This window comes from Impatiens glandulifera, chromosome 3 (genome assembly GCF_907164915.1).
Source record: "Impatiens glandulifera chromosome 3, dImpGla2.1, whole genome shotgun sequence".
Classification (NCBI taxonomy): domain Eukaryota; kingdom Viridiplantae; phylum Streptophyta; class Magnoliopsida; order Ericales; family Balsaminaceae; genus Impatiens; species Impatiens glandulifera.
In genome coordinates this window covers 65,601,149-65,614,945 of record NC_061864.1, presented here as the reverse complement: position 1 = coordinate 65,614,945, position 13,797 = coordinate 65,601,149, and the positions used below count along the sequence as shown (strand labels likewise).

The following is a 13,797-nucleotide window of genomic DNA, read 5'->3' as shown; positions in this document are numbered from 1 at the left end:
TAATGATTCTAAACAAAGAAATCACATAATCATTCTCAAGAACATATTAAATTCGATCAAACAAGAAAACTTGAAAAAAATCAGATTTTCAATTACAAATCAAAATATAAAGCTTCTAGATTCATACCAACACTTGGAGAACACTCATAGGAGGTATTGGAAGCTATATAGAAGCCTAGATCGAATTGGGAGTCGCCGAAGAAGGTTTTGACAAAAACTAGTTCTTGGCTGAATTTTCAGACTTTGATTATGATTGTTATAGGCTGTAATTGTTTGATATTCTTTGATGATTTGGTCTACAGACCATGGAGGAGTATTTATACTTCCTCTAAGGCGGCGGGGGAGAGGTAATTGAAGTCGGATTTGCCCTTCTCTGTTCTCATCCCTAATTCGTGGCAGTCTTATCTAAGGTAGGATAAAGTTGGAGGATAAGGGGGTTTCGTAGACGATGACGAGGGGAGTAAGTGGTCGAAAAATCGAAGGATAAGGATGCACGTGGAGGACATTGGACCTTCTAGAAGAATCGCGCCGGCGAGATCGCGTTTCTAGAGATGTCGCGAGTCTAGTGGAAAAGACGAGTCAAACGACGTCGTATCGGGTGACAAAAGGCAAGGTTTTGTTGGAGTTCCGTCCGCGGTCAACATGTTTGACTAACGGAGTTAGTCTGTCCCGTTAGTTGATCAAGTGTGACAAGTGCGCGCTTGATTCATTATAGCGGGTTGCGTGGAAGCGTCTAGACTGTTGGATGAAGCTTAAGCGCTCATATGATGGTCCAGGATCCTGTATTAGAATTTTAACAAAAATCCGTCTACACTGGATTGTCAGATTTTATTTTAACCTCTTCTTTGGCCTAATTTAGATAAAATAAATACAACACTTTATCCTTAAAATATTTTTGGAATTTTGAATAATTTTTCTAATTAGGGTTTAATTATCACAATAATTCATCCTTAATTAGGTTTAAATTCATTCTTTGAGTTATTTTGAATATAAAAATTCAAAATATTATTTTAATATTATTAAAAATAATAATATTATTTGAAAATATGATAAATCAAATTTTCATTCTTACAATAATATAAATAAATTTTAATTTTTTAAATAAAAGATATTTTAGTATTTTGGTTAATGAATTAAGTCATGTGATAGAGAATATTGGTAAAATAATGTTTGATGTGTTATTTAAATAACATCAACCGAATTGGGTCTAACTATATTAAGGATGCCGTGAAAATGTACGGATATAAAAAAATATTATTAATATATAAATATTTTAAACAAAAATAATATTATTAAAATCTTTGAATTAGTTTTAATGGGTGAAAATTAAATTTAATTTAAATTTAATGTTTAATTAAATATATTTTTAATTTAAATAATTTTATTATTTTGTTTTACAATTTTATTTTTATTTTTAACAAATATTTTATATTTTTTTATTTCAGTCTTTTTAATTAATAATATATTAATATTTCTCTTTTAAAATTTGTAGGCAATTCTAAAATATTATTTCGAGATTAATATTGATCAATCGTTCTCCGCGTCCTGTCAGTTCGCTAAGTAGACTCCCTCTACCGAGGGGCAACAAAGGCTGAAAAGTCTCCTCCAACCTAAGAAAGTATATAATGCCTTATTTTGTTTTTAATAATAATAAATAAATCAAAAATAATTTATCAATCGATTTAAATTTAACCTATTTAGTTAAAAGTATTTTTAATTTTTTTTTCTAATTTATATATTTTTTAATATATATATATATATATAACATTATAAATTAAAATAACAAATATTTATTATTTTTTTATGGATTTTTTATGTATATATATAATTAATATATAATTAAAAAATTTAATACTAAAAAGAAAAAAATGCATTATTAAAATCTCTTTCACCCATATATATCATCTAAATTATCTTTTAACGATGTATCAATTTCCACAATACTTAATCATTCGATTACACCATTCAGCATGATCTTAGGCCTTGAATCACCTCCATGGACATTTCCAATATTCGATTACACATTTCGGTAAGATCTTAGGCTCTAAATCACCATCCGTGGACGAACCCTTAGTTTTCTCACCAATGTTTCTTCTCGCTTGTACTTTATCTACTTAGCTCTAAATCACCATCCGTGGACGAAGCCTTAGTTTTCTTATCAATGTTTGGGTTACTCTTCTCGCTTGTACTTTATCCACCAATGTTCGCGCACTCACATATAATAATTACTTTTAAAAGGATTTGAACCATGATTCTAAGTATGAAATTGTAACACTTTAACCGCTAGACTACTTATAATTGTTGAAATAATTTTATAATTTTATATATGTATATATATTTTATAAGTTAAATTATAAATAACTATAATTTTTTTTATACTCATACAAAACAAAATATAATAAAAATAATTATATCTCTTATCCTAATATTAAATAAAAATATTTCGTTAATAATGATATATATATAACATTATATATAATAAAAATAATTAAATTTCGTATCTTAATTTTTTTTAAATATATGATATAAATATATTAATACAAATAATTTTTAATTTTTTCTCTTATATATATATATATATATATATTAATCTAATTAAAAATTATTCGTAATTTATTACGTATAAGACACAATGAATACATATTTAAAATTATTGTAATTCTTTTTTGATTTTTTTTTTTAATTTACCTAGTATTTATTAGAAAGGTTTAATAGTCTTGAACATTCGATTACCCATTTCGACATGAAATCACGCCCTAAATCACCCTTTGTGGACAAATCTTTATTTTTTGCACCAATATTTGATTTACTCAAGTCGACATTCTCTCCGTGGACAAACACTTAGCTTTTATCAACAATATTTGCACACTCACATATAATAATTACTTTTAGAGGGATTCGAACTCTGGTCTTAAATATAAAAAGTTAACACTTTAAACGCTAGATCACTTTTGATTGTTGAAATAATTTTATAATTTTGTATATTTATATATATTTTGTAAGTTACATTTTGAATAACTATATATATTATATAAAATTTTCATACTCATATAAAAGCAAATATAATAAAAATAATTATATCTCTTATCCTAATATTAAATAAAAATATTTCGTGTTTTTCCAAAATAAAAATATAAATATTTCATTAATAATGATATAGACCCAAATATCCATTTACATTCACATATACATCTAAATTAAGCATAGCTCTCGACCCGACAAATTCAAATTAAACATTATTTTATATGTGTATATATTATTGTTAAGAATGTCGCTCGTTCATCAAATTTTGTGTAAAATTTAATATTAGCTTAGTTGGTTAAAATGTTTTACTTATTTTATTAGGTTGTACGTTCAAAACATACATATAACATTTTTAATATTATTTTTAACCGTTTCAAGTTTATGGCCAGACAATCCATGATCCGATTCAAGTATCCATTTACTCTCACATATATAATAAAATTATATGTTTAACACGGTTATATAATCGTGTTAAATGATAAAATAATAAAATATTTTTTTTTTAGAATTGAAATTACAATATCGAACTAATAAGAGTGAAATTGAAAATGATAAAATAACATGATTTGAATTATATTGGAATGCTAATTCAAATTCTTAATCTTAATTTTTTTTTATCAAACCTAATAATTAGAATTGAACACCAATTACAATTCTAATTTCATGGTTATCAAACAGACTTTTAGGCCTTTTGGTAACAAAATGATTGAAGATGATTTTGAAGGGCACATATTTTTTTAATAAAATATTAATATATAATAATAAAATATAAAATATTTTAGTTAATGAATAAAATAAAGTGAGATCATAAAAAATGTAATTAAAATTAATGTTTAATTTGGTTAGATTATTTAAATAATAAAAAAAATAGAAGACTACCTTAAACTTAAATTTAAATTTAAATTTAAATTTAAATTTAAATTTAAATTCCAATTAATTTATGAGCCCTCAAAATTTTGGAATCCTAATAACCTAAATAGATCCAGCGTCTCCATAACACGGGTGTTTCGAGACTCTTGTCTCTCTCCCTCTTAGAAAACCAGAACGTTACTCTGTAGTCCAATCGCCACATTTAGGGCAGAGAGAATAAGCATGCCGCTGTTTCTCACCGACGAGGAGTTCGACCAGTGCTCCAACGACGCTGCTCTTGTTACCGAGAAGGCTGATGCTTTCATTAGACAGCTCTATGCCCAACATGAGACGGTGCAGGCCATGGCTGATGCCGCTGCTATCACCGCCGAGCAGACCTGCTCGGTACTTGAGCAGAAGTATGTGTCGCTTTCCTCTGAATTCACCCAGATTGAATCTCAGAATGCCCAACTCAATAACACCCTCGAACAACGCTTGTCTGAGCTTGCCCAAGTCCAAGCCGAGAATCAACGAGCTCATCTCAAACGCGTACCTCTTTATTGCTCAACCTATTTCTTCTTTTTTGTTTTGTATCTCTATTCTACTTGTGTGTAATATTAGTGCTTCATTTGATGCTGATTGTGCTTTTAATTTTGTAGATTGCAGATGATGGAGATACAGAAAAGTTGTCGACAGAGCTAGCAGAAGTTCACAAATCCAAGAAGCAGTTAATGGAATTGATTGAACATAAGGACGCAGAGATCAGCGAGAAAAATGCCACCATCAAGAGCTACCTTGAGAAGATTGTATGTAGTTTTAAACTCACCTCTTTTTAACCACCTTGCCTACCTTATATCTACTTACAAAGTCCTTTGCTTAAGGTTGTGTCATTAGAAAGTGGACTCTGACCTTGCAATGTAGGTAGTTACAGTTTTTCATTTGATTCAAGCCTATTAAATGTTCTGCCTTGCTTTGATCTATGCAGCTTTAGTGAGGATTTAATGATTTTTCTATTTTATTATTTTTATTCATATTGTTGTCATGAATGAGCTTCCGAAAGAGGTTGCCTTGTAATCACTAAGACATGGTAACTGGAATTTTCATTCAATTTTCTCTTTTCTCAAGTATATAACTCGTAGAATGTTAATTTTCTGATGAAGGGACTTACGTGGAAACATCCAAGCTTCATAATGTGAATTCTGCTACTCAAATATGATGTGCACCTGTAGGAACTGTTGTGATGCTAAATGAAAGTTTCTTTGATGTCGCATCAGGAAAACGAACCTTGCATAGACAGGGTTAGGAGGAAACAATATTACTATGATGAGCAACCCTAATCTAAATTTAAGAACAAATATCTAGTTCATGTGTATGATAACTTGCGGACGAACTGTTAAAATAACTACATCTAGCATAATTGTGAGGGTAGCTCTGCAACCTGAACATGGGTGAATAATTGTGAGGAAATGCTTACTCGAGGCTGTTATGTGACAAACTTATTTGACGTATAATAAGTCCTAGTTGAAAATATTCCTAGATAGCATGTGTCTGGCCATGAAGTGCTGTAGTAAAAGTTGGAGACAATCACTGGGCTTTGGAGGATCAGAATGCAAAGGTTTAGAAAAGCAAAGTGGACCTTGCAAATGTGATTAATATGATAAACAGTACAGTTGATAGAACGAGTATTGGGGACACTGAATGGTTGAATCACTTAAAGAAATAGATTAAAATTGGGAGAATATTTATAGAGATGTCTAGAAGAGGTAGTTACACAAAGAATAGCCATTAAAACGACCTGGTTAGATAACTTATTTTTTCTAAATCAAGTTTCTGAATTTGACATTGAGTTGGAGTAAGTAATCTGGCAACACAATTGACATGGTTCTCATCAGAGAAATGTTACTTATTGATGACCTTTCTGAGCTTTTAGTATGTAAGTCTTTTCCTGATTTTTTTTCTTGCGACACTACTTGTTGATGCAGAAGCTTCCATTTGTTTAGGTAAATTTTTAAGTAATTCTCTGAAAATGAAAATGGCTCTGATATGAAAAGGGTACCTGTTAATTAGATATATAGGTTTTTAAAGGTTACATTGCTTCTTGGAGTCTCTTGGATGTAGCTCGGCTAGTTTTATTAATCGCTAGGCAAAAATGATGTCTGAGATCTATAGTTGGATTATTGTTTTTGTCCAACTCCCTGTTGAAGTTGATACCATATTGATTTCTTATGTGGATTGCCATTGATTTTTTTTTCCTGAGTTACTTTGAAGGTTAACATGACTGACAGTGCGGCAGTAAGAGAAGCCAGGTTGAATGAGGTTGAGGTTGAGCTGGCACGAGGTCGCATCTCTTCTTCTCGTCTTTCACAGGTTATATTATTTTAATGTCATAAATGTACTATTTACTGGTCATCTTTTCCTACATCTTGTCTGATGTGTGCTCTAGTTCACTGTTTTGTGGATATATTTATTGTGGAGTTGCTGAGATATATTTATTTTGTTGATGTTATGGGATTCTCCAGATGAGAACTGTGATTAGTTTTGAAACATTTGGTTCTGGTACTTGTTGGATTAGGTTGTCAAATATTTTAATTTCATGTTAAGGCAAATTCTATCCTTCTCCATATATGTCATAGTATGTGTGTCTGTGAGTGATGATTTTCCTGCAAACATAGTGTATAAAAAATGCACAAATTAGTACAATCTAGAATCTTTAATTAAAGCTGTTCTGCACTTGACATAGACATGTTTGCATGATCCTGAGATGTTGCTTGCTATGTGGCAAATAAATGCTGGTGCATCATTACTTCGAATGTTCAAAATTTTCTTACATCACGATTTCTGTTCCTTATCTCCCCCTCCTCCCCTGTTTGCAGATGCCAAATTGATTTTATTTATTTTTATGTGAGCAGGAGAAAGAACTTATTGAGAAGCACAATACTTGGCTTAATGATGAACTAACGGTTAAAGTGAACAGGTCTCATTGAAGTACGCAAAACACATAGTGATGTGGTGGCAGACATGGGTGCTAAGATTGCAGATGTATGCATTTTATTATATTAACTTCTTGATCAATATTTCTAATCTGATTCTGTCTCGCTTTCTCCTTCATTTTTGTCATACTCATTGTTCAGTTGGAGAAAAAATTGAATGATAGTATGAGCTCTTTAAAATGGAATAAGGATAGAGCAGTGGAGTTAGAATTGAAGCTATCTTCTCAACAAGAGGTAACATTTCTTGACCAGTCTCTTTCAACTCATATAGTTTTGTATTGGTTAGCGAATTTCCTGGTATATATTTTTCTGATGCCTATTCCAATTTATAGGATTTAACTGCAGCTAGAGATGTCGCAGCAGCAAATGAAGAACAGTTTACTGCTGAACTTTCAACAGTATGTAGTCTAAACTTTTTTGTCAGGGCAAGATACTTGAAATAAATAGTGGGCCATCTTTTTGGTTGTCTTTAGTTTGAAAATCAATTTTCATATTGTAATAGATGGGCCAAAAACGCATATTCATTCATTCATAAAGTTTGTTGAGATGTTTAATCAAGACCTAGTGTTTAATTTTGTTCAAAATAAGAACTCATGATAAATGATCATATTGAGTCACTCCGTACGCTAAAAAAGGGCTACAATCGTTTAAATTTAAGAACAAGTTCAGATGACCAACACTTTGGCACAAGTACCACTCCATTTTCTTTTTCTGTTTATTTATTTTTTTAAACATTACTAATTACTTGAAATTTCATTTCTGCTTTCTTATGCTTCAAGTCCTATTTAAAACCAAACTAAACATCGTATTTCAAGTTATTCCGCTAGTCTTGAATTTGTGTCTCTTGGCCTTTGATGAAAATATCGTTAAGCTCATCTCTGCGAGGAATGAGATGAACTCCACATTTGGTCAGTTGTCAGGCATAACCTAACCATAAATAATGCAGGTAAAGTTACAAGCCCCCCCTTGTTGCTGAATACAAAGCAATCTTGCCCGAAGAAATGGGTGCACAAAAGTCTGGAGAGGGCTTGAGGGGGAGTTATCAAGAGGCTTTTGAGGGAAGTAAGATGTATTAGTGTGATTATTCTTTGGTTGCCTGTGATTGTTTCCAGCAGGCATTTTGAATTGAGTTCCTACTGTTTTTTTTTACATTCCATTCCTCTCAGAACCCATATGGATCAAGTTAAAATGATTACAAGGAGAAACTTGACAAAGCAACTCAGAAAATTAAGAGCTTGAAAAGGTATTCTCATCTTTATGTTTCATCTTGATATCTGAAATCTTCCAATTGACCAGTCAATTAGTATCTTAGTGGTTTCATAATGTTTTAGAATATTGTCTTGTTCTACCTAAAGTTTTATACAGACTGTACCAAGTTCTGCTAAAGAAACTACTTGTGCAAGTGAGCAAACCATTTTTTGTTTGAAGAGTTTGGAGCCTTTGACATTGCAATGCTGTACTAAAAGTCTAAAACCAAAATTTATAACTTGAACTGTCACATAAATTAAGATATGTGGAAATTATAGATTGTTTAATTGTTGTTAAAGTTATTCATGGCTCATGCCCTTTGAATACACATTTCTCAATAATTCTAGTATAGATATCCTTCCTAGAATAATAAGTTATTTGCTAATAGGATAATTATGGGATATCTTATAGCATAACTATTAAAAATATAATTATTCCTTACATCTAACTATAAGTCACATCTAGTATTTATAATTAAATTGGGGAATACTTGACCGAGATCCATGAGAGTTGTTCTAAACGGAAGCGGCATGTTACAACTACGATCAAACAAAGGAGGTCTCTTTGGGAGCCGTCCCAAATGACACAAGCATACTGATCCCATCCAATCTGTCGAGGTAATGAAACCGGACCAGTTCTTGTTGGAGACTCGAAGAAAGCAAGTGCTATGTAAGGGTAAGCTCACGCCTTTGAGAGTGGTCGTTGCGCTCTTCCATCGAGAAGCTGACTTTGACATAGTCACGAAAATGGTTGAAAAATAGATCAAGAGCGTAACATTAACAAAAAGGCCTCGAGAAAAGGCAAATCTAAGCTAAACAGATACAAATGGAAGATTTATATGGGTGTCAACAAGGGAGCAAATTGAAAAGCGTCTTCACGAGAGTAAAGACTAGCAACTCCACGTTGAGTTAAGCTCATTTGAGAATCTTGAATTGGAAGAATGCCTCAATGTTGTTTTTGTTGCATTATAATTATTTTTTTTATCAATTTTTGATTAACTTGTGGCAATTGTTGTCACAACATGGTTTGTAATAGTTTCGGGTTCCCCACGATAAGCGCGACCTTTGCGTTTCCCGTGGACTAATGAAAAGGTTTCACTAGAGCAATATGTTTATGTCCAGATGCTTCGTTTAAGATAAAACCTTTGCCACTTCTATGTCTATAGTTTTTATAGTTTAGTTGCCTTATGTTGTTGCTGGCGTTATTTTAATCATAGGAGACAACACATCTGAAAGAGAAGCTAGAAAAGTGTGAAGCAGAGATTGAGGCTACTAGAAAAGCAAGTGAGCTGAATCTGCTTCCTTTGAGCTCTATTACTACGTTGAGGTTATGTGCACATTCCATCTATTGACTTGCTTATAGTAAACGATCCTTTTTTTCCTTTGTCTAGTCAGCGCAGAGTCGATTATTCACAAGTTTGGTCTTTATGCAGTTGATGAAATCATGATGTATGTGGTGTGGGTATAGAGGTGAAATTTATTCCATAGAACATGTGGGATTATGTAACGCTTTGTTTCAGAATATATTCTTTAGATGAGAAAAATAGAATATCATGTAATTGACTTAAAGTTATTGAAGAAAATGAATTATGAGAGATTAGAGGCAAGGGGCCAAAGTCCATCCTTCATTCCCATTTATTTAACAATTCTTTTAAAGGTGTACAACTCTCTATATAACACTTTAGAGTGCCACATGTCTATATTAATTAACAAACTTCTAATAACTTGCCTAAAGTAAATGCGTATTTGGGATACAAATGTAATTACTATTCTTTCATAGGTAGTACTATTTAAATACAAGTGTTACAAGGTTTTCTTAGGGTAACCCCTTTATCCTTATATTCATGAGATCTTTTCTCTATCTATTTACTTATAAACTAGACATGCTAGCACAGGCATCTATAGAGATGTATGTTCCCTGTCACTATATCTTTTGAACATTAAGCCCCTTCCATGAGCCAATATGAGGTACTTAGAATTCTGTAGGCAATCTCCATACAATCTTTCGTTGGATTATACGAAAAGGACTCATTGAACTCACAAAAACAAATATCTGCCCTAGTGTGTGTGAGTAGATAAGTTGACCTACTGGTTTTTGATACCTTCCTACTTTGCTTTCACTTTCAAATGGACACTCTTAGGTCAACCCCAAGCTTTTTTTTTTATTCCATAGGTGTAGCTGCAGGTTTACATCCTAGTATTCTACCTCTCTTCTATAATACACATGAGTCACGTCTATCTCTTCCGGTTGTTCTTCCACTTCCATTCCCAACAAGTACTTTAAAATTGCTATTTTAATTTGAAAATCCTCAGCATTGATGTTTTAGTTGGAATTTAAAAAAAATCCTAGTAATGCAATGTCACTGACATCAATGAACAACCAACTTGTCATTGGACCTCCTTATAAATAAGGTGTGATCATGCACATTTGATCCTGAACTTAACAATTCTACCAATTCATGCACATGGGAATTGTTTGAACCCTTGAAATGTCTTCAGACCTCTCCTTGATGAGTTTGAGTCATTCTCGTTGGGGTTTCCATATATACTTCCTCTTGTAAAAAAATTCTTGACGTCAAGTTGATGGAGAGGTCAATCCCAATTTACTGTAGTCAACATTAACCCTCGAATGTTTTTAATTTTTCTACCTAAGCAAATGTCTTTCGATTTTCAATTCCAATGGATTGGGTCTCTTGACTGCCAGCCTAGCCTTCAAACTTTCAACATCCCCATTAGCTTTATATGTGACACGGAATACCATCAGCATCCCACAAGATTCTTTCTCTTAGGTAGAAGATTCTTTCTCTTAGGTAGGTCAACCATTGTCCACGTCTTATTTTTATCTAGTGCAGCAAGCCCTTTGGCAGTGTTCAATAGTGCCTGATCCCTTTCTCCCAAGTTTATACTTGGGTGGGTGGATCCAGATTGGGTTTTGGTGTAGGGTAATCTTGATCTAGGATATGTGGAGTAGGTTGTAGAGGTAAGAGGGTAATGAGGAATTTCACATGCACTAGATCTGGAAAATGAAGGGAAGAATCCCGAGAGTGTGATTCCATTTAGTACGCCCCCCTCCCCCCCTAAAGCTTGGGACAAGATAATATGGTTGAGTCTCATGGAAAGTGACATCCATAGTGTATAATGTTTTTTCTTGGCATTAGAGGAATAAACTGATTGCCCTTTTCGAAGGATGAGTATCCAATGAAACCATATTAGACAATGGCAGAACACCCAAAGACCTTTCAGGGCAAGTTTGAGGATAAGAATTTAGCGTGAGGATATGTTTGTAGATGTGTGTCAAAGGGTGTGAGAAGTTCAAGGTCTGTGTGGGCAATCTGTTAATCAAATAGGTAGTGCCCTAGGAAGATGCCTATTTTTTCTTTTTACCAGCTCATTCTGTTTGTGATTGTTCACACAAGAGCTAGTGTTCTATATCTAAAATTTTCTTCAATGGTGTTCTTTGCTAATATGGCAGATGTAGCGAGTCAGCTGAAGAAAAGGGCTCTGCAGAGGATAATCGTCAAATTGTTCCTAGTATTCCTGTAGGCATTTCAGGAACAACTTTAGCAGATTCACTTCTACGAGAGGGTTGGAGTGGTAAGTTTTGTGCCAGTTGGATAATTCTCTTTGTTTGGTATTAGTCTTCTAATTTTTCCTTCAATTTTAACTGTTTTACTTTATTTTGAAGCTAGCTAAAATGTATACCAAATACCAAGAGGCTGTTGACGCATTGAGGCATGAACAATTGGGCAGAAAGCATACACAAAATATATTGGATCAGGTATGTAGTTTATGGTTTTAATAGTTTAGGGAATTAGACTATATTGTTTCCCTAGGACCATTATTTTTCATTTTCAGATTCATAGATCAATACCCTGAATATTTACAGTAGTCAATTTGTGAGTCCACGTGACATGAGATTAACTGTTCAGTTTTTTTTGTAAACAATGAGGTCTTCAGAGAGTCCATTTAGAGGTTTAAGAACTGAATTATAATCTTTGATTGAAAAAAGTAGTTTAATTGGGCAAGTCTATTGTTTTCTTAAGAAAATTTGGGCCTATTACACTTAGGTTATGTTTGGATGGGGGTGGCTTTGACATTGGAATTCAATTCAATTCCACCAGAATTGGCATTGAATTACAATTCATTTCTTATGTTTGGAAAAACGATATAATTGTAATTCAATTCAGATTCTTATGTTTGAAAAAAACTACAATAAAACAATTTGAATAGTATATTATCTATATTATTATATTGGTTTGACAAAACCTATTAGGATAGCTAATGTGTCAAGAGGTTTTTTTCTAGGGTTCAATTCTCATTAAAAAAGATATATCGATTCGACATTTTAAACTTACTAAATACAAAGAAAAATATATCGCTCCTGCATGTTAAATTCCTAAATTATTAAAAACAAAATATTGGTTCGTCATGTTAACTTCCTAAATTATAAAAAAAATTAATTCAAAAAGTTAAACTTGCTTAAATTAAAAAAAAACCTGCTCGACATTTTAACTTCTAAATTAATAAAAACAATTTATCGGTTCAACATATTAACCGTATTGTAAAATGATCAAATAATTAGATTTGTTTGTTTGAAAATAGAAAAAGTAAATGTTGGAATTACAATTTCGAGTTAAAAAGTGCAATTGAGAATGGTAAACTTACATTGGTTTGAATTCCAGAATTCCAATTCCATTTCTGATTCAAATTCTTAAAATGGTCTACCAAACCTAAGAATTGGGAATTATGCCTTCCAATTCCATGGTTACCAAACACACTAACTATCTCAAACACACCCTATTTGGTTCCACTTAGGCGATTCTCAATTATTTTGAGATAGGCTTATGTCAAGGTTAGTCAAATCCAATGGCGAAGATTTAATGCAGTAGCCGATCTAGATTAATGATCTAGAAGAACATGTTGGTATATAAAACTGTTAAATAAGTCCCTCATTTGTTATATATATTTTATATTGAGCTAGGAAGTTATGCCAACTGACCATGTTGCTATGCTTAATGAATAAGGCGGGTACTAGATTAATGACCATGTTATAAATAGAGCTAGTTAGGACCCATCAATGTAGCCCGTCCAGTGGTAAGAGCCGGCTTAAGAGACAAAAAAGTCACGGGTTCGATTCCATCTGAAAGCGCTTTGAGTTTAAGCGGGAGGCATGCCTGTGGGGTGTCATGCTAGTTCTCCTTTAATTCTCCCCCCCAAATAGAGCTAGTTAGGCCAGGAGAAAATATCAATGACTATATGAATAAGTTCAGTAATTCAAGGGCTATGGAATGGGCTATGGACATTTTGGCTTTCGCCATTCCTCTTCTCAACTCAATCCTTCTAGAACCCTTCAAATCTTACCAAGTGGTATGAGAGAAACACTATCCCAATTAGAATTATTTTGTTCCTTGGTAAACAGGCTACAACAAATCTCTCAATTATAATCCAACATCACCAGCGGTTTGATCAATGCATAGATTCTCTGGACCAGCTTGATTGGACTTTAGAATCAGTTCTATATTTCTAGTGGTGTCCTAATTATACTACTCAATAAAATTAGTTTCAGGAAAATTAGGATGTTATTTTTAGCTGTGATATTGCATTTGACAATTTCTTTTTCTTTGTTATCTTATGATGTGTTGCTGTACCTTGTTGGTTGTTGTCATCAGTATCCTATCTTTGTAGCT

At 32.5% G+C, this 13,797-nt stretch overlaps 1 protein-coding gene across 1 annotated transcript in view; it reads left to right on the top strand.

Moving 5' to 3' along the window:
- The first annotated feature begins 4,025 nt into the window (after window positions 1-4,025).
- LOC124930635 (nuclear-pore anchor-like) overlaps window positions 4,026-13,797 on the top strand; it is a 28,922-nt gene continuing 19,150 nt past the window's right edge. The window contains 10 exon segments of the mRNA XM_047470963.1: window positions 4,026-4,422; window positions 4,533-4,679; window positions 6,142-6,240; window positions 6,783-6,845; window positions 6,847-6,912; window positions 7,005-7,097; window positions 7,196-7,288; window positions 9,328-9,437; window positions 11,583-11,703; window positions 11,796-11,892. Of these exon segments, the coding sequence (XP_047326919.1) occupies window positions 4,117-4,422; window positions 4,533-4,679; window positions 6,142-6,240; window positions 6,783-6,845; window positions 6,847-6,912; window positions 7,005-7,097; window positions 7,196-7,288; window positions 9,328-9,437; window positions 11,583-11,703; window positions 11,796-11,892 (1,195 nt within the window). The 5' untranslated portion in view covers window positions 4,026-4,116.